Source organism: Pelodiscus sinensis, chromosome 3 (assembly GCF_052426305.1).
Source record: "Pelodiscus sinensis isolate ZL-2025 chromosome 3, ASM5242630v1, whole genome shotgun sequence".
Lineage (NCBI taxonomy): Eukaryota > Metazoa > Chordata > Testudines > Trionychidae > Pelodiscus > Pelodiscus sinensis.
In genome coordinates this window covers 3,625,218-3,645,669 of record NC_143054.1, presented here as the reverse complement: position 1 = coordinate 3,645,669, position 20,452 = coordinate 3,625,218, and the positions used below count along the sequence as shown (strand labels likewise).

The 20,452-nt window shown below is 58.9% G+C and overlaps 1 protein-coding gene across 1 annotated transcript in view; it reads left to right on the top strand.

The window, feature by feature from the left end:
• KCNK3 (potassium two pore domain channel subfamily K member 3) overlaps nt 1–15,027 on the top strand; it is a 66,923-nt gene extending 51,896 nt beyond the window's left edge. Inside the window, exon 2 of the mRNA XM_075925962.2 lies at nt 10,282–15,027. Within this exon, the coding sequence (XP_075782077.1) occupies nt 10,282–11,147 (866 nt within the window). The 3' untranslated portion in view covers nt 11,148–15,027. The remainder of the gene's footprint in view (nt 1–10,281) is intronic.
• The last annotated feature ends 5,425 nt before the right edge of the window (nt 15,028–20,452 follow it).

The window sequence follows — 20,452 nt, the reverse complement described above, 5'->3', positions numbered from 1 at the left end:
CCGTGGTCCCAGCTGGGGCCGGTCGCTCCCCTCCTCTTCCCTCCCGCCTGACAAGCTCTCGCTGTCGAGGTGTGGAGGCGCGTGGGCAGCCTAGCTGCCGAATCTCGCAGACCTCCAGGCTCGGTTCCCTCTCTCTTCCCGGTTGCAAGGGCCCCAGAGAGATCTGGGCAAACGCTGAGCAGCCCACGCCCGGCCTGACCACAGCAGCCAGGCCCTCTCCGCCGTCCCGGCCTGGCTCCAGGGGAGACTCTGGACGTGGCTTCGCGAGGGTGAGGCCAGGCCGGGAGGTCGCAGCTCCTCAGGGGTAGTTAGCCCCTGAACGCCCCCCGAGTTCAGTGGAAGTGAGGCACCTACTCAGCGCTGAGCCGCTGTGCCTCAGTTTCCCTCTCTGCAAAGGAGGAGGAATAACCCTTCCTTTCTCCCAGCCGCGGTCTGTCCTGCCTCAGCCCCGGGCCTTTCCAGCCCCTGGCGAGACACACACGTGCGTGTTCGTGCCGACGAGCCGGCTCCCCCCACTTCGGCTCATACTTGCAGGGGCAATTTGTGATGCCTGGTGTCTCCCAAACTTCCTGCTGGCTTTGGAGGGGAGGGGGGTGGACTCGGCGGGCGAGGCAGGGTTCAGGAGCGGAGCCGTGTTCACAGGCGCCGTGAGGACCCCCAGGACGGCCGATCAGTATTCGGGAGGGAGGGAGTGTAGCTGAGGCCAGGAGCTTATCTCCATGTGACGGAAGCCAGGCTAGAGCCGGGACAGGGAAGAGGATGGTGCCAATGGCTGATGCCCCCGGCAGGACCCAGGCTCCTCTGCCTCCCAGCCCCTGTACGGCCACACGCCCCTCACGCAACCTGGGCTCAGCCCGCTCGCAGGACCCCGGCTCTAAGACCCCGGGGGAGAGGGGGTCAGCATCTAAGCCCCGCTGTGACTCAGCTCCAAGGCCGGTCAAGCCAGCGGGGCGGCGGAGGGTGGGGTGGACGCGGGCGCGGGGCTGAGACCCGGGGTCCCTACTGCGGTGTGGGGCTCCCGCAGACCTGAGTCCACACTGCTGTGTGATGTGTCCACGGGGGCTGCTGGCTTGCCCAGCCAGGATTATGCAAAGTGGGGAAAATAGCATTTCCCTCCCCTCCCGCCCCCGGTCTATCTTTTGTGGAAAGCCAAATGCAGCAGGGAGTCCATTACATTCGCCCTGCCTAGGCTGCTAACCTAGGGCCTGAGAGCGCTGGCGTTCACGCCCTGCTCTGCAACAGACTTCCCAGGCGACCTCGGGCAAGTCACTTAACCTCTCCATGCCTCCGTTTCCCATCTCTACAATGGGGATAGCCACCAGCCCTGCCTCATGGGGTTGCCAGGAGAATAAATCCACTGACAACGAGGAGGTGCTCAGATGCAGACAGCTCTAGAAAGCTATCTGTGCCCTCGGCGAGAGAGAGAGAGCTTTATCGTGTTTCCCACGATTCTTATCAGAGCTGGCGACCCAGGGAACGCTGCCCCAATTCTGAGCAGCTCTGCAGAAGGTTGGTTTTAGGGCTAAAACTAGAGACCTGCAGGCCTGGGCCGGCTCCCTGTACAACCTTGGACAAGTCGCTTACACCCAGCGTCAATGTGATATCTAGGTGCCTAACTCCCATTGGTTTCAGGGGCCTTTGGAGATGTAGGTGCCGTCGTCGCCCCCTGCCTCAGTTTCCCCATATGTGAAATGGGGATTTGCTCTTGTTTGGGTCTGATTTTTAAAGACCTGCAAGAGGTGCAGAATATTGTCAAATTTAGACTGCCGGGGGAGCGAAGGTTTTCTTCCATTTCTTTTACTGTGTCCAAGAGACAGGAAGAGAGAGAGAGAGAGAAAGAGATTAGCCTTTGGAGGGTTACATAAAATGGCCCAATGGGTTAAAAAAAAAGGATGCTCAATTATTTCAGGGCCCCTGTTTGCAAATAAAAGCGTCACGGCGCAGTGGTTTTCACACAGAGGTGCACACGACTTCCTCTTTGATGCCAAACATCTTTGCCGAGGTACTTAATAATTGAACATCTTAGCGCTAAAAATAAAACAGCGGGACGTGCACTAGATTGCATGCCCTGCTCCCAGCCCCGCACAGCTGCCAGCTTGGGGGCCAGCCCCCGGTTGGGCAGCAAGGGAAACTGACCCAGGTCTATCTAGACTGTTCAATATCTTCCTCGAGGATGTAGATATCGGCAGAGAGAGGATGCTTATTAAGTTTGCAGATGATCCCAAGCTGGGAGGGGTTGCGACTGCTCTGGAGGAGAGGGTCAGAATTCAAACTGATCTGGATAAACAGGAGAAATGGGCTGACGTAAACAGAATGAAGTTTAATGAGGACAAATGCAAAGTGCTCCGCTGAGGAAGGACCAATCCGTGTCACACACAGAATGGGAAGCGACTGTCTAGGGAGGAGTACGGCAGAAAGAGATCTGGGGGTCAGAGTGGGCCACAAGCTATAAGACAGCAGTGTGACACGGGCAACAAAAGCAAACTTGATTCTGGGCGGCATTAACAGGTGGGTTGTGAGCCGGACACGAGGAGTCATTTTTCCGCTCTGCTCTGCGCGGATGAGACCTCGGCTGGAGTCTTGTGTCCAGTTCTGGGCACCGCATGGCAGGAAAGATGGGGAGAAACGGGAGAGGGTCCAGGGAAGAGCAACGAAACCGAGGAAAGGTCCAGAGAACAGGAGCTACTAGGGAAGACGGACAGAACTGGGTTTGTCTTGTTTGGGGAAGAGCAGACCGAGAGGGGACATGACAGCAGCTTTCAGTTCTCTGACAACCACTGCGGCCTCCTCCCCTTCAACTGCGCCCCACCGATTCGGTCACCGACCCCCACCCCGCCCACCCCCACGCAGTGGGGCCCTGCACCTGGCGCAAGGCTGAACCCGACCCTGGGAGGAGCGGGGAGCTTGTACCGCGTCTTCCCCCACCCCCTCCAGTTTGGGGCCAGGTCCCCGGGCGCTCTAACCCGCTGGTGGAGATAGAGGAGAGTTGGGCTGGGGGCGGAGAGGCTGGTCTGGCCAGCGGCAGGCGGAGGAGGAGCCGGTGGATGACGGGGGAGCAGAGGGGGGCTAAATCGGCACCCCCCTAGTGTGGCACCCTGGGGCAACTGCCCCCCCACAGCCCCTCCTTGCTGCACCGCTGCTCTCTGGCGCCTCCTCTAGGCCTTGACCATCCTGTGCATCAGCTACGGCCATTCCCCCCCCCCCTATCGGCCTTTCCTACCCCAGCTCCTTCCTCTCCGCCCAGCCAACCTAGCTCAGCAGGTCTCCACTTCCCTGCAGCCTTCTCAGGCCATCGTTGGCGGCTTCCCGCTGTCTCTGGCGTCCCAAAGGCGTCCCTGTGCCCAGCACTGGCAGGGCGCAGGCGAGGATGGCTCAGGGTGGCGGGAGCCGCTGGGCGTCTGCCGTGGCGAGGGGCGCTGGACCGAGAACGCCAGCGAGGCCTGCCAATGGCTGCAGAGATTTGGCTCCGGGTTTTCCTCGAGGGGGTGGGTGCCCAGAGCTAGGATGCTGGTCCGTGCCCTTCTAGGGAAAGGGACAACCCAGGCGGCCGAGCGGTGCTTCCCCAGCGGTCCTGGGGGCTCAGGACTGGCCACCCCGGCCCCGTTCTCCAAGCGGCCTTGTCACGTGGCACTGCAGCGCCCTAGGGTTTGCCCGGGGCGAGGGTAGCCAGGCCAGGTTGGAGTGAGCCCTGCAGGGACCCCATGCGCCTGAACCCAGCCCCCGGAGCTGGGAGCCAGGCCCAGCCCGGCAGGACAAGAGCCACGGAACGAACACACGGCGGCCAGAGACCTCAGGCGGCTTCAAGTCCAGCCCCTTGCCCAAAGCAGGACCAGCCCAACTCCATCATCCCAGCCAGGGCTTGGTCCAGCCGGGACTCTAGGGATGGTTATTTCGAATTCGGGGCTCTTGCGTTTCTCGGGGAAGAGCGCTCATGAGGAAACAGCGGGCGTGAGGGCCATTCGAAGTAACTACTCCCCGGGGGGCTCCAAGTGGAGGTCGCGCGTCCACGGTAACGGAGCTGCCTCAGACTCATCGCAAGGCTCCCCCGTGGCGGGGCCGTGCCGTTTCGAAACTGTTATTTTGGGAGTTATTATTTCGAATTTGGCTATTTCGAAATCGTTTCCTGGTGTCGACACGCCCTCACGCGCCACAGGACTCCTCGTTGTTCTCCGTGGTGCAGACTAATACGGCTCCTCCTCGGAGCCTGCCCAGAGGGGGGTTGCGCTGGATAACCGCGAGGTTGCGTTGTAACCCACACCCGTTGGGTGGGTCGCGGTCCTATGCAGTGGCACTGAGACCACGTACAGTGAGAGAGAAACACAAGGGAGCTCTCCAGCCAAAGTTGGGAGGCAGCTGATGTTATAGCTCAAGCTGTAGCAACTTCTGTACTAAGCTCCAGAGGTCCCAGGTTCAAATCCACCCCTTGGGGGTTACATACAAAGGGCAAAACTCAAAAAAGTGTAAATTATGGAGGCAGGGGCCCAAATTGGGGGGGAACCCCCCCCCCCAAAGATTAAATTGTCTCCTGATGAATTCTATGCAGCCTCTCCCCCTTGGGGAAGGTGGACGAGCCAGCTGGTATCTGCAGATGCTTCCAGCCTTTTGGGGTGCCGGAGGTTCCCCCCAGCAAGTGGCGTGACCTTTGGGGCGCTGGAGGGGTTGCGGAGACCGGACGGGCAGACGTGCAAAGCTCAGCTGGTTTCTAACCAGCCGCCTTGTTCGGCGACTCCTGCGCTCCCTGCATCACTGCAGAGAAGTGACTGCCAGAGCTCCCTGCAGCCGGGGGACGAATGAGGACACACAGCCTATGGGAGGGGGAGGGGAGCAGTGCCACTCGCGTCCTCCGCCCCCCTCTGCTTCCCCGCTTCCGCTCCCAGGGCGATGTGTCAGGCAGCCGGGAGAGCGGGGGATGCTCTGTGTTTCCAGGCTGCTGGCTGGTCCCACTGTTGAGGACCCCCAGGCTGGGCCGTGCTCCGAGCCAGCCCTCCGGGCTGGGGGGCGGCCAGGAGAGCCAGGCTGCGGAGAGCTGAGATTGCTAGGGATGGGGGGTCTCTGGGTCTACTCCCCGTGCGGGCTCAGGGACCAGGGACAGGCACCGCGAGAGCCGCAGGGCGACGTTCAAGCAAGGCGCGCCCGGGAAAGAGACAGGCCTGGTTACCCCGGGGGCCAGCTGCCCAGGGCGAGGCCTCTTTCCCCATGGGCAGTGCCTTAGAATGGGCCAGGGGATGCCACCGTCTGCCCCAAGGCCCCGCCCTGGCGTGCTCTTCCCCCACAAGCCCGGGGGGGTGGCTCAGGCTGGCAGCCGGGGGATCAAGCCAGCTGGGGCAGGCGGGCCGGTGTGTGGGGGGAGGTTCAGCCGCCGCTCCTCCAGCTGCGGGGGGCGGAATTAGGGGCTATCATGGGCGACGGGGAGGGGCGAGGAATGGGCGTGGCCTCCGGCAGAAGGGGCGGGGCTAGGAGTAACCTTTCCCAGGCGGGGGGGTTCACGTGCCACCCAGGCCTTTCCGCAGGAGACTTTTGCCGAGCACAGCGTCTGGAAGGGAAAGGGAACGGCCTTTGGATCCACTTCCCCAAGCTCCGCCCACGGCTCCCAGGGTGTTGCAAGAAATACAAAGTTTTGAAGTCAAACCTCAAGGTGAGACAGGCTGTGGCTCCAGTATAAGGACACGAGAGCGGCCAGACGGGGTCAGAGCAAAGGTCCATCCGGCCCAGAATCCTGTCTGCCCACAGCAGCCAAGGCCAGGTGCCCCAGAGGGAGGGAACAGAACCGGGAATCATTTAAGTGATCCCTCCCCTGTCGTCCATTCCCCACCTCTGACGAACAGAGGCCAGGGACACCGTGCCTACCCATGCTGGTTAATAGCCATCAATGGACCTGTCCTCCATGAATCTATCTAGCTCTTTTTTTGAACCCTGTTAAAGTCCTGGTCTTCACCACATCCTCTGGCAAGGAGTTCCACAGGTTGACCGCATGAAGAAAAACTTCCTTTGGTTTATTTTAAATCTGCTCCATATGAATTTCATTGGGTGACTCCTAGTTCCCGTGTGATAGGAGCAAGTCAATCACTTTTTCCTTATTCACTTTCTCCACACCAGCCCCTGGAATCCCCAGGTCCTTTTCTGCAGAACTGCTACTTAGCCAGTCAGTCCCCAGCCTGTACCAGTGCCTGGGATGTTGTGGGAGACCATATCAAAAGCCTTGCTAAAGGCAAGGTCTATCACATCCACCGCCTCCTCTATGTCCACGGAGCCAGTTCCTCATTTTCCTCACTGTCTCCTCTTGGCCCCCCTGGCATTTGCCTCTCCTCCACACTGCCTCTTGGTGCCTGCCCCTTTCTTCTCCTGCTCTGCTCCCACTCCCTTCCCCTCCCCTTCACTCAGCACACCCCCCTTCCTCTCTTTACTCCCCCTCCCCTTAGTTCTCCCCCTAACCCTTCCCTCGCCTTCCTGACACCTGCACCCCTCAACCCCCTCTAGCCCTCTGGTCCTGGGGTGAGGTCGTGTGGCAGGTGACTGCCCCATGTGCTGGGACTGAAGCCAGAGCCGTGGTGCTATTTTTAGTACCACGGCCCAGGCTCCAGCTCCAGCAGCTGCCACGTGGCCCACCCTGACTGCAATTCCAGCCTTGGGGAAGGGCTGAAGCTAGGGCCAGGGCCCCGTGGTGGCTACCCAGCTGCTCCTGTGGCGGGGCAGGGCAGGCACCCGCCACGTGGCTCCACCCTGAAGCAGCTGAGCAACCACTGCGAAGCTCTGCTAAAGAGCTGAGCGGGACTCAAATTGTTGGTGCGCACCCACGCAGGCGCGCCCCCTAGAGGGAACCGTGACCTCGAGAGGTCATCAAGTCCAGGCCTCTCCTCAGAAACTGGAAACTCAATACTGGCCCAGCTGACGCTTGACTTGGGTCTACCATAGCTCATGTGGGTTGTAAGGATCTAGGGATTTGAGTGGATCAGAAATTGACCATGTGCCAGCAATGCGAGGCAGGTGTGAAAAAGGCTCCTCCCTGTATTAACAGGCGTGTGGTGAGCCAGACACGAGGAGTCATTCTTCCGCTCTGCTCTGCACTGATCAGCCCTCAGTTGGAGTGTTGTGTCCAGTCCTGGGCACCACAGCTCAGGAAAGCTGTGGAGAAACGGGAGACGGTCCAGAGAAGAGCAACAAGAATGAGGAAAGGTCTAGAAAAACATGAGCTCTGAGGGGAGGCTGAAGGAATTGGGCTTGTTTAGTTTGGAAAGGAGAAGACTGAGAGGGGACGTGAGAGCGGTTTTCAAGTATCTAAAAGGTGTCACAAGGAGGAGGGAGAAAAATTGTTCTCCTTGGGCGCTGAGGCCAGGACAAGGAGCAATGGGCTGAAATTGCAACAAGGGAGGTTTAGGTTGGACATTAGGAAAAACTTCCTGCCTGTCAGGGTGGTGAAACACTGGAATAAATTCCAGTGTTTAACCCCCCTGACAGGACAGTTTTCCTAATGTCCTTCCTAAACCTCCCTTGCTGCAATTTAAGCCCATTGCTCCTTGTCCTGTCCTCAGAGGCCAAGGGGAACAATTTTTCTCCCTCCTCCTTGTGACACCTTTTAGATACTTGAAAACCGCTCTCCTGTCCCCCCTCAGTCTTCTCCTTTCCAAACGAAACAAGCCCAATTCCTTCAGCCTCCCCTCAGAGCTCCTGATTTCTAGACCTTGAATCATTCTTGTTGCTCTTCTCTGGACCGTCTCCCGTTTCTCCACAGCTTTCCTGAAACATGGGGCCCAGAACTGGACACAAGACTCCAACTGAGGCCTAAACAGCGCAGGGCAGAGCGGAAGAATCACTCCTGGGCTCTGTCGACACTCGCGGCTTCTTGCGTCAGAAATATGCAAATGAGGCTAAGCGTGGACTATCGCTGACCCTCATTTGCATGCCTAATGAGCCGCCATTTTGCGGAAGAGGCTCTTGCCCCAGAAGGCGCTGTCTACACGGCCCCTTCTTGCGCAAGGAAACCCCTCTTGCGCAACGCCGTTATTCCTGAAAATAATTGGCGTAACGGCATTGCGCAAGAGAGGTTTCCTTGCGCAAGAAGGGGCCGTGTAGACAGCTCCTTCTGGGGCAAGAGCCTCTTCTGCAAAAATGGCGGCTCATTAGGCATGCAAATGAGGGTCGGCGATAGTCCACACTTAGCCTCATTTGCATATTTCTGATGCAAGAAGCTGCGAGTGTAGACAGAGCCCTCAGGCCTGGCTCACCGCACTCCTGCTCATGCCGCCCAGAATCAGGGTTGCTTTTTTTGAACCAGCGTCGCACTGTTGACTCATATTCAGCTCATGGCCCACTCGGACCCCTTGACCAGGATTTGTTAGTTCACAGGATTCCTCAAAAGCTTCAGAGGGGGAGCCGCCTTAGTCTGGAACTGGAAAAACTTGAAAAACAACAACCACTCTAGCAGCACCTTGGAGACCAAGCAAACATGTAGCTGAGCTCAAGAGCGTCTGCCGACACAGCCGGCTGGATTCCGCGAGGCAGTGTTGTAAGGCCGCCGAGTGTTCGTTCCAGGGCTGGGGTCGGGGAACTCCGAGGGGATGGTCAGGACCCGTCTCTGGGATCAGGACGACTGATTCCCAGCAGCTTTTTGCAGCGCCCCTAGAGGCTGGTGACTCTCTCTGAACCCAGGTCCGGGGCTCGGTTTGTGACCGTGCCGTGGGCTTTTTATGTCATTCTTGTTCTCTTCCCTTTTTGTTTGTTCTGTTTCATTTGAGGTCATGCTATCCTCTTAGTCGGTAAAACCCGCCGTAATTATTCCCTGGAACGGCAGGATGAAGACAAAGCTGATGAGCTGCGGGTTTTTATTGCTGTTGGGCTCAAGCAATTTCTAATCATGCCTCGAGGAAGCTGCAAATGCTGCAGAAGCAGAATTCCTGGCCACTGGGCATTTGTCTTGATTCCCTCCCGGGGTCTGCTCTATGCCGACTGTCAGCCCTTCGGGACAGGGAGAGCCCCCTGGTGGGTACCTGGCAGGGCCCAGGGGTCCAGCACTTGGCTGGGGCTGCCGTAAGAAAGATACAAACTAATAAGATCCATAGAGCCGCTGATTTTAAGACCAGCGCGGCCATTAGATCCTCGAAGCTGAGCTCCGGTATCAGAATCACAGAACTCCAGGGCTGGCCGAGACCTCAGGAGTCACCGAGTCCAGCCCCCTGCCCAAAGCAGGACTAATCCCGACTCAGTCATCCCAGCCAGGGCTTGGTCCAGCCGGGACTGAAACACCCCTAGGGACGGAGATTCCACCCCCTCCCCACCCCCATGAGATGGTCTCATGAGCTTTCATGGACACAACCCACTAGATTCCTCAAGGCAGTGTTAAGAACATCAGAGCAGCCAGACGGGGTCAGACCAAAGGTCCATCCGGCCCAGGGTCCTGTCTGCCCACAGTGGCCAATGCCAGGTGCCCCAGAGGGAGGGAACACAACAGGGAATCCTCACGTGATCCCTCTCCTGTCACCCAGGGAAACCATTCCTGCCCATCCTGGCTAATAGCCACTGATGGACCTAACCTCCATGAATCTAACTAGCTCTTTTTTGAACCCTGTGAAAGTCCTGACCTTCACCACATCCTCCAGCAAGGAGTTCCACAGGTTGGCTGTGCGCTGAGTAAAGAAAAACTTCCTTTGGTTCCTTTTAAACCTGCTGCCTCATTCTTATGTGATGGGAACAAGTCAATAACTTTTCCTTATTCACTTTCTCCCGACCTGTCATTATTTTAGAGACCTCGATCCTATCTCCCCTTAGTCTCCTCTTTTCTAAGATGAAAAGGCCAAGTCTTTTTATTCCCTCTGTCTGTTCTAAGGCAGTCGAGTGTTTGGCCCGGGGCAGGGGACAGGGAGCTCCAACGGGTTGGTCCTGACCCGTCTCTGTGATCAAGGCAACCGATTCCCAGCAGGCTTTCTGCTCCACCCCAGAGGCAGCCGTCCTATCCCCAGAGGCCGATGAACCTCTCCCCACCCAGGTCTTCCCGGTGCTTCCTCACCCTCGTGGTAGAGAGTGCTCAGGCCAGAGGATTTCATCCAGTTTCATCTCCTTTGAGTCCAGTACCTTGTGTGTGTGTGACAACAGCGTCATCCTGGAAGGATGCCGTCACGACATGATGCCATCACGAGATGGAGAACCTCCCTCTTCCGTTGGCAGTTTGCCCCAGTGCATGCAGGGGTCCCCGTGGGTCCGGGCCGACCCCCCGCCGAGGAAGACAGGAGGAGAGCAGGGTTGGGATGGTATTAACCAGGCCATGTGCTTTGTCTTTGTGCTCCGTAGGGTACGGCCACGCCGCCCCCAGCACGGATGGCGGGAAAGTCTTCTGCATGTTCTACGCCCTGCTGGGGATCCCGCTCACCCTCGTCATGTTCCAGAGCCTGGGGGAGAGGATCAACACCTTCGTCAAGTACCTCCTGCACCGTATCAAGAAGTGCCTTGGCCTGAGACGGGCGGAGGTGTCCATGGCCAACATGGTGATCATCGGCTTCTTCTCCTGCATCAGCACCCTGTGCATCGGGGCGGCGGCGTTCTCCTACTACGAGCAGTGGAGTTTCTTCCACGCCTACTACTACTGCTTCATCACCCTCACCACCATCGGCTTCGGGGACTATGTGGCGCTGCAGAAGGACGAGGCGCTGCAGAACAAGCCGCAGTACGTGGCCTTCAGCTTCGTCTACATCCTGACGGGGCTGACCGTCATCGGGGCCTTCCTCAACCTGGTGGTGCTGCGCTTCATGACCATGAACGCCGAGGATGAGAAGCGGGACGCCGAGCACCGGGCGCTGCTCACCCGCCACGGGCAGGCCGGCGGCGCCCGCCCCACGGACACCGCCGTGCCCACCCCCACGGGGGGCGGCTTCCGCAACGTCTACGCCGAGGTCCTGCACTTCCAGTCCATGTGCTCGTGTCTGTGGTACAAGAGCCGGGAGAAGCTGCAATATTCCATCCCCATGATCATCCCCCGGGACCTGTCCACCTCGGACACGTGCGTGGAGCAGAGCCAGTCCTCGTCGGGCCGCTACCCCGACACCCCGGCCAACAGATGCTTCTGCAACGCCCAGCGCTCGGCCATCAGCTCCGTCTCCACCGGACTCCACAGCCTCTCGGCCTTCCCGGGACTCATGAAACGCCGCAGCTCTGTGTAACCTTCCCCCCAACACACACACACACACACACTGGGGACCTTTCTTTTTCGTAGAGAGGGGACCCTGATGGAGACCAGCAAAACCCGGTGAAGAAAAACCCACCGATTTCAGTGAGATTCACCTGGGAGCTCTCCCAAAGGACGGCCCGACGGCCGGGAGGGATGTTAGATGCACAAATGTCCATGCCGACGCATACATCCGTGTGTGGGTGGAGGGACGCACACGCACACGCCCGGGGTAAGCGGTCTCCAACGCTCCTGTCCTCGAGAAACTCTTTTTGAGACAACTCCGTGAAATGTGAAACGGGACGTGCGGTCAGCGCTAGCTTTCGAAACGGCCGGCGGAGGGGCGGGTGTCCGGCTATCTCTTCCCCCTCTATTTATACCTCTCTGGGCTGACAAGGGGGCCTGGCACACGGCTCCCGGCCCTGGAGAAATACACGAGGCATGCACCCCCGGCACTTCGACCCTCACGTCTGTAAGGGGTGGCAGGACTCCTCCTTGCCCCCCCCCTTGGATGGGTAAGCGGATCTTGTAAAAGCTGCAGGCAGGTTGGTGCACACGCCTAATGTCCGTGTGGTTTGGTCAATTACACCCCCCCCCATATTCCGTGCACAACAAGCAAGCGGAGCTCAAGATCCGTCCTCCCTTGGCCGGGGACTTCTTCCTTTTTCCAGCTCCTCCTCCCGGGGCGTTTCCCTGGGTTCCCCTAAACGATACGTTTCCAGCCTCCCGGCCTCTGCGGCCCCCCGGCTCCTGAGGCGGCCGCACTGCGCTAACACGGCATCGGCGCTCGGCCCCGTTGCGGTGACGGCGATGTTGTCGAGACCCGAGGCCCCAGCTAATCCCTCTGTAATCCCCGGGGTTTAGCCTCCAATCCCATGGGACGCAGGACTGTGCTGAAAATAGGGGAGGGGGGTCCCTAGACCTGCGGGAAAGGACTGCGTTTGCTCCTGGGGGAGCCACACCCGACGTGGGGCGCACACGGATGTAACGGACCCATTGGGAAGTCAGAGTGAGTCGTAATTTACGCGCCGTGGGAAGGAGACTGCTGAGTCTACCTCTTCCAGCTGGAATGGCTGCTTTCCTGGCGGCCACCCTTTTCAGCCTCTCCGCAGGCAAGTTACATCCTCCACCCGATGGCTCCCACCTCGCATTAATCGCCCCGGCCCATCTGCTCATGCCATGCCCCAGCATGAGGTCCTGTCCCCTTGGCATCATTTGCAATCCGCAGTTTGAGGGGTGGGGGGAAGGGATCCCAGGGCAGCAAACCCCCCAGGTTAAAAGTCCCGCAAATCAGGCTAAGAGGGTCTTAGACCGAAGCTCTTCCTATTCCCCCGCACGTGAGCCAGACACCACGGGCCGGGTGTCACGTCGCCGGCTCTCTGCTTCAGGCCGGCCTGGGATGGAAATCGGAGGGGTCCATTCGAACCGTTTCTTATTCGCCACCCCAGGGGTTTGCGGCTTCGTAAATATCGCTACGGCGTGGTGGTTGCAAGCCCCCTCGGAGCTGCCAGCGTCAGGAAAACAGAGGCTCCAGGACAGCCTGGGAAAGAAAAGCCCCGGGCCCTTTCTGGCCGGCTGGGCTTGGAAGAAGGGGGTTTGCTCTGTGACTGGTGGCGCGTCCACCGTAAGCAATAACGAAACAGGAACGGGTGCTGTGTCTGCGTTCCCGTACCTAGCCACTTCCGGCTACAGACGCCGCCCGTCTTGCCAGGCCTTAGTCTCAAAGGGATGCGAACGGGCCAGCGCTGGGCGGGGGAGATCTTGACACGGATTCTGAGGATGCTGCGGCCTCCCCGGCGTTCGGTTCTGTCCGAACACCGCTCCCCGTGCAAACGGCCGCAAGGACCCCCACAGGTCGGAGAGGCAAAGCCGGGTTCTCTCCGCCTCTCTCCTCGACGGCGGCAATCGGGATTCCGTTGGGAAAGACCAAATTCCAGCCCCCCGCCTCGGTGGCCACATTCGCTCTGCTGGGAATAAAACAGATGTTGTCGCCGGGTGCCGCCCATAAGGCTCCGGGCTACCCCAGCGCAGCAAAGCTGATGGGTAGAGGGGCTGGTTTTACTAGTGGTGACCACGGCTGCACTTTCCAGTTGCCAGGCCTCCTCTTCTCCTCCCTCTGTCCCTTCTGGGGAACGTCCTCCTGGTGCCTTTCCTGGTGCCCGGCCTTTCTTCCGCACCCCGCCAGCATGGGGGTGTGGTGGGGAGAGGCTGGGGCCAGCCAGGCTCTGCTAATGGGTTGCTGTCGCCGTGGCCAGGTGTCTGGTTTTGGCTCCCCCGTCCGATAAAAAAAACAGAAAATACCGGACATGTGAAATGTCTCGTATTTCCCGTTTCCCTCCGACGGAAGCCTGGCAGGGACAGTTTTCCCCTGCCACGTCTCGTGAGGCACATGGGGCCATTTAAAGGCACAGTGACCTTTTTTTTTTTTTGCTCGATAACTTTGGTCCTCTCTTTCCTCCTCCCCCCCCCCTTTCTTTTTTCTTTTTTTGTTCAACCAAGTTCGCCATGTTCAGGATTTTTGTTGAAAGCATCTGGCAAGCCTACAAGAAGATGAGTTGGTCATAAAATAGATGAGTTGGTCATAAAATAACTCTGCTCCGGCAACTGGCCCGTGGATGCTCCGGGTTCAGAGAGGCCCAGCAGGCTGCGGCGGTGGAGGGGACGGAGAACGTGACATGCAACCCAGCTGGGCTGTGTGTGGGGGGGGGGGAGTCCGGAAGTCCGGGATAGGCGGGGCTGGGGGGGCCAGGAGCCTGCGAGCAGCTCAACTGGGCTGCAAGGGAGGAGGAGGTGGGAGCCAGAGGGCAGCTCAGCTGGGCAGCGGAGGGAGCCAAGAAGCCTTGGGGGGGGGAGCGGAGGACAGGGGGGACCAGCAGCAGAGGGGCCAGAAACGACCTCCCTGGCCCTGCAAATCAGAGGTGATTCCCCGACACAAGGCAGGGAAGGCTCCATCCAAGTGGTCCGCGGCTGGCGCTGGGCGGGGTGAAGAGGGAGGAATAATTCGGTTACCGCCCATCTCCTGTGGCTAAGGCTGAATTCAATCCCCCCTGGTGTGGAGGCTCCCCCCCTTCCCTCTCCTTCCTGCCCCCCGATCTGCACCACGCCATCAGCAGAGCCCAGGAGAGATCTACACCTTAGGGGGGGCCCATGGGACTAGGGGGATGCTCACAGAACTCCCACCACGCAGGAATCCCCAGGTGAAAGTGCTGCTTGCACATCCGCAACCCCCACCACCGAGCCGGGGGGAGAAATCGCCCGAGAGCCATTTCAAAGACACCCAGTAGTAAGGCCCGAAACGGTCCAGGGCGAAATCCGGCCCTCACTTCAACACGGGCTTCTGCTGAGGTGTCGCCCCGGCCCGTGTGCGTGTGTCCACGTACTGCCCTGCGCTAAGGCAGGGTATCAAAGCACAACCATTGCCCGAGCCGCAGGAAGGGGAGAAAGGCAAAGAGAAATGTGTCTTGATTCTCTGCCCGGCGCTGCCCACATGCACGAAAATCGGCAATCAACAATCAAGTCCTAGCAGCCCTGCAGATGCAAGCAAATGTGCACAGCCTGGCACGCTTGTGCGACCTAACTCTAAACAAGCGTGCACGGCCCCGCACACCTGTGCAACTCCGCTCTAAACGAGCGTGCATGGCCCAGCACTCCTGTGCAACTCCGCTCTAAACAAGCGTGCATGGCCCAGCACTCCTGTGCAACTCTGCACTAAACAAGCGTGCACGGCCCAGCAGTCCAGTGCAACTCCACTCTAAACAAGCGTGCACGGCCCAGCACTCCTGTGCAACTCTGCACTAAACAAGCGTGCACGGCCCAGCACTCCTGTGCAACTCCACTCTAAACAAGCGTGCATGGCCCAGCACTCCTGTGCAACTCTGCACTAAACAAGCATGCACGGCCCAGCACTCCTGTGCAACTCTGCACTAAACAAGCGTGCACGGCCCAGCACTCCTGTGCAACTCTGCACTAAACAAGCGTGCACGACCCAGCACTCCTGTGCAACTCTGCACTAAACAAGCGTGCACGGCCCAGCACTCCTGTGCAACTCTGCACTAAACAAGCGTGCATGGCCCAGCACTCCTGTGCAACTCTGCACTAAACAAGCGTGCACGGCCCAGCACTCCTGTGCAACTCTGCACTAAACAAGCGTGCACGGCCCAGCGCTCCTGTGCAACTCTGCACTAAACAAGCGTGCACGGCCCAGCACTCCTGTGCAACTCTGCACTAAACAAGCGTGCACGGCCCAGCACTCCTGTGCAACTCTGCACTAAACAAGCGTGCACGGCCCAGCACTCCTGTGCAACTCTGCACTAAACAAGCGTGCACGGCCCAGCACTCCTGTGCAACTCTGCACTAAACAAGCGTGCACGGCCCAGCGCTCCTGTGCAACTCTGCACTAAACAAGCGTGCACGGCCCAGCACTCCTGTGCAACTCCACTCTAAACAAGCGTGCATGGCCCAGCACTCCTGTGCAACTCTGCACTAAACAAGCGTGCACGGCCCAGCACTCCTGTGCAACTCTGCACTAAACAAGCGTGCACGGCCCAGCACTCCTGTGCAACTCTGCACTAAACAAGCGTGCACGGCCCAGCACTCCTGTGCAACTCTGCACTAAACAAGCGTGCACGGCCCAGCGCTCCTGTGCAACTCTGCACTAAACAAGCGTGCACGGCCCAGCACTCCTGTGCAACTCTGCACTAAACAAGCGTGCACGGCCCAGCACTCCTGTGCAACTCTGCACTAAACAAGCGTGCACGGCCCAGCGCTCCTGTGCAACTCCTCTTTAAAGTGTGCACGGCCCAGTGCTCAGGAGCAGCCGTGCAAGAACAAGCCAGGGAGAGAGGCAAACAATCCAGCCGAGAATCAGGCTTCTGGTCCACGTCTCCCGTGCCCACGGGAGGCGCTGGGCAGAGACTAGGCTGGGGAGACAGAGACGCCTACAGCAGGATCAGTACAGGGTTGCCAGATGGTTTCAGAAAAAATACTGAACAACAACAAAAACACGCCAGGAAAACGTTTGTTGAGAAAACAACACCACCACCGTGGCCCCTTTAAAAACTGCGTGGTGAGGCTATTTGGCCCTAACAGGCCGCCGGCAGCCACTCGCATCTTGCCTCCCTGCACCAGACAGCTCCCTGAGGAACCCAATAAGCACTGGGGTTGCCGGGCTGCCTCCGTATTGAGCCAGACAGCCTGGGATTTTCCCCTCCTGGCTGGGAAAAAAATCAAAGTCCCGGACGTTTTCGGTGTCCGGTATTTTCTGAATTTTTTTACCGGATAGGAGGCGAAAATGGAGTCAGCCGGGAGTATCCCCCAATTCCAGGGGGCAGCTCCCCTAGTCCTCTCTGTCCCAATGCGCTGGGTCCCGCTCGGCACAGGGCCGCCGCTCCGCTCAGGGGGCGTGAGCCTGTTCCCTCCCGGCCCCCCGTCGCCCCGATCCCCTGCCGCCGGCTTTGCAGGGCAGAGCGACGTGACGGTGCCCTTTGCAGGGCGAGCTGCTGCCGGGCCGCACGCAGAGCGCACAGTGACGCTTTCCCACCGTGCACCTGTCACCCCAGCACCGAGACCACGGACAGCCAGAGCTAAGAACAAGGGAGCCCTAAGGCTGCAGCTTGGAGCCAGCTGGCTTCATAGCTCTGCCTGTAGCAGGGCCTCTGCTATGCTCCGGAGGACCTGGGTTCAAATCTGGCTGGTGATGGTGATCAATAGAGCCTTGCCCTGGGGTTGGGCTTCCTGAGCTAGGGGAGGTGTGTAGTCCTTGTGTGGTTTGCTGCCCTGTGCAGTGGTACTTAAACCACACTGCAGAGTAGGTGTGCCCTTGGAGACAGACTGTGTCAAGCCTGATTCATTGGTGCCTGTTCCAAGGCCAGCTGCTGGGGGGGTGTCTGAACCTGCACTGCCAGGGGCTGTGGCTGTCCCCCAGAAACATCCTGGCTTGGGAGGATACTTCAAAAATTAGTGCCCACCTCTGCTTTAGCGACAGCCAGCTGGGCATCTCCTTTGTGTTTCAGGAACCCGGGGCCCCTCTTTGATTGAGGCAGACGGGCCGACCTCACCTGTGCGCGTGCTGTGCACTTTCCCTAGAGCAGTGGTCCCCAAACTTTTCAGCATCGCCCCTCTTCTGATTTTTGACACCCCCCCCCCCCCGAAAAAAAAAACTTGTTGAGCAAAAAAAAAAAAGGAACTGAGCAGTGCAGCAAAACTTGATGGGGGAAGGGAGGCTGGGTCACCTCGCCACCCCCACCCCGCCCCGGAGCTTCTTCCGAAAGAAGCCTGCAGTCTAGATGTAGCCACATTTCAAGAAAGAGGGGAAGAAATTGGAGAAGGTCCAGAGAAGAGCAACAAATATGACTGGCGGGCTAGGAAACAGGAGCTCTGCAGGGAGACTGAAAAAACGGGGTTGATTTAGTCTAGAGAAGAGAAGGCTGCGCTAACAGCTTGCAACTACCTAAAAGGTTCTTACCAGGAGGAAGGGGGGGAATCGTTCTCCTTGGGTGCTGAGGACAGGACAAGGAGCAATGGGCTGAAACTGCAGCAAGGGAGGTTTAGGTTGGACATTGGGAAAAACTTCCTGCCTGTCCGGGTGGTCAAACACTGGAATAAGTTGCCCAGGGAGGTTGTGGAATCGCCATCCCTGGAGAGATTTCAGAGCGGGTTGGGCAGACAGGCTCCCCTACCCAAAGAGGGTTCCCCAGCCAAGACCTGGACGGTGCTTGGCCCTGCCGTGAGGGACTCGATGCCGCTTGAGGGCCCTTCCAGCTCTAGGGTTCTAGGATCCCTGGGGGCCCTGAGGCTGCATGGCTGAGGTGGGGCTTTGTGGGGGTGTTTGCAGCCGTGCGTGTGTAGAAATGCAGCTTCCCCGCTCGCTCCCTGATGCCGGGTGTCTGGTTTCTGGGGCGTGTCCCGTGGGACAGCCGGTGGCAGGAGGGCGTGAGACAGTCACCTCACGCATGGCCAAACTGCGCACGGGAACCTGGAGTAAGACCCCGACCCAGCTGAGCCGCAACGCCTGTGGCTGGGCTCCGATCCGACACCCGGGCAGCTCCGATCCCAAGGGTCTGGGTTTCCTCCGCTTTGGAGAGGTCGGATCGGAGGCCGTTCGCTCCCCACACCCTACAGACACTTACCCGGGAGGTTAACTCGTGCACTAGCATCCCCGAGCACAAGGGGAGGGGAATACAGAGCCAGTGCCAGGAAAGCACCCAGAAATGCAGACGGGGCCAGCTCGGAGGTCAGAATGTACGGGCTGGCCCGAGGGGCGACTGAGATCACTTGGCAATTTGAGATGCTTCCAAGGCGGTTGTCACCCGAGCCTGCATCCCAGATGGGCAGTGTCGGCAGAAAAGCCAGGCAGGGTCCCACCATCCAGTCCAGTGTCCTGTCTGCCAAGAGAGGCTGGTGCCAGAGGCGTCGGCGGAAGGGGACAAAACAGGGCATTTCATCAGGGGATCCATCCCCCTTTCCACCCCTCCTGGGGTCTGGCCATCAGAGGTGTAGGGCCCCCGGAGCATGGGGTTGAGTCCTGGCCCGTCGTGGCCAATAGCCTCTGATGGACCTGCCCTCCACGAACATGTGCCGTGGAAAGCAAGATGCAGGCAGACGGATGTTCTGAGGGTCGGGGCGTGGTCGGAGGACCACAGGCGGAGGTGGAACGCCTCATCCGTGAAGGTGCCTATGTATGGCAGAGGCGAAGGCTGGGGAGAAAGAGCCGCTGCACCCGGGTTCCTGGGGGGAACTGCCTAAAAATTGCTGCGGCTCCCTTTTCCCATGCACGCAGCCACAGAGGGAGGGCGAGAGGACGCACAAGCAAAGCAAAAGCAAAAATCTTTCGCCCCTCTCCTCTTCCCAGCCCCAAGCTGTAGACACGCCCTCCCCCCAGGCGCTACCCTTCCATGGCTCCAAGCACACAGCCCCCAAAGCCGGGAGCGGAGGGCGTTTTTGGGACTGTCTGCACCCAAAGCACAGCGCTCCACCTCCGGAGCGAGAGATCTTCCACCGTTAGCTGTGAGTTCCCGGCCGGATGGCTCTTCCAGCTGTTGGTGCCTCGTGGGGGCATCATGCCCCCCACAGAAGCCCACCGGGGAGTTTGATAACCACCCCCCGACCCTTTATTTAGTTGGGTGAGCGGCGAGAAAGGCTGTAGTACCCCTGGTCCCACAGCGTCGTTTTCAGAGCCCGAGCCAAGGCCGGGTCTCGCCTGTTCCCGAACGAGAGCCGTGGTTGGAATCCTTCCTCGACGACTGTACGCACTGTTCGACACGAGACGCTATTTATTCTAGAGGAAGCTGTGTTCTTCATAGCGCCATCCGCACGTGAATCCCGATGGGAAAGGTGCATTTGGGGAGACTGGGGAACAGCGTTTTTGATGACCCGGGGACGTTTTCTCTTAGCATCTCTCTCGTCTTTAGACCCAGAGAGGGTTAACCACCCTCCACTTCGGTTCTCTGTTTCTCATGCCAAAGCCTATTTGTACTGCTGTTTTACTTTCATTCTAGGGAGAAATAAAGTCTTGATTCAAAGCTCAGAGCTGCCTCCGCTTTTTCTTCTGGAGGGACGATCCGGAATACATCCACAGGGCTAATAATTCTTTGCCCCTCTCTCGCTGCCTCGTGCTAGGGGCCGTACGTGCACCCAGGGAGAGGCCTGTATCTGAAGAGCTAAGACTCTGAACAGGCAATGAAGAGAGAAGGGGCTTACCCCAGGTAACTGGCAGCCATGGGACTGCAGGTTGTGCCGCTATAAAGCGGAACTCCCTGACCAGGTAGGAAAAATCCCTGGCCGTACCCCTCCCGGGCCATGCAGGCCCCAGTTACCGAGCCAGCTTAGAAGGAAAGCAGATGTCTAGCTGCAGAGCAAAGCTCAAGAACTTCTTCCCCACCTCCTTCCGGCAGCCGTGCTCCTAACTCAGCTGAGCTGCCCCGTTGTCACCCCACCGTGCATGTCTGAAATGAATCAAAGCACTAAATCAATAACGTACACAGATCCTTTGGTACATCCGTCTTCCACGGACGGTTCCTTAATCCTCCTCCAACTGCCATGGAACCTTCCGAGCCCCAGTGTTCTGCCGACTGAAGCACCCCCAACTGCCATGGGACTTTTCACAGCCCCAGGGTCCTACCGACTGACAGTCAGCCAACTGCCATGGAACTTTTCACAGCCCCAGGGTCCTACCGACTGACAGTCAGCCAACTGCCATGGAACTTTTCACAGCCCCAGGGTCCTACCGACTGACAGTCAGCCAACTGCCATGGAACCTTCACAGCCCCAGGGTTCTACCGACTAATCCTCAGACAGCTGCCA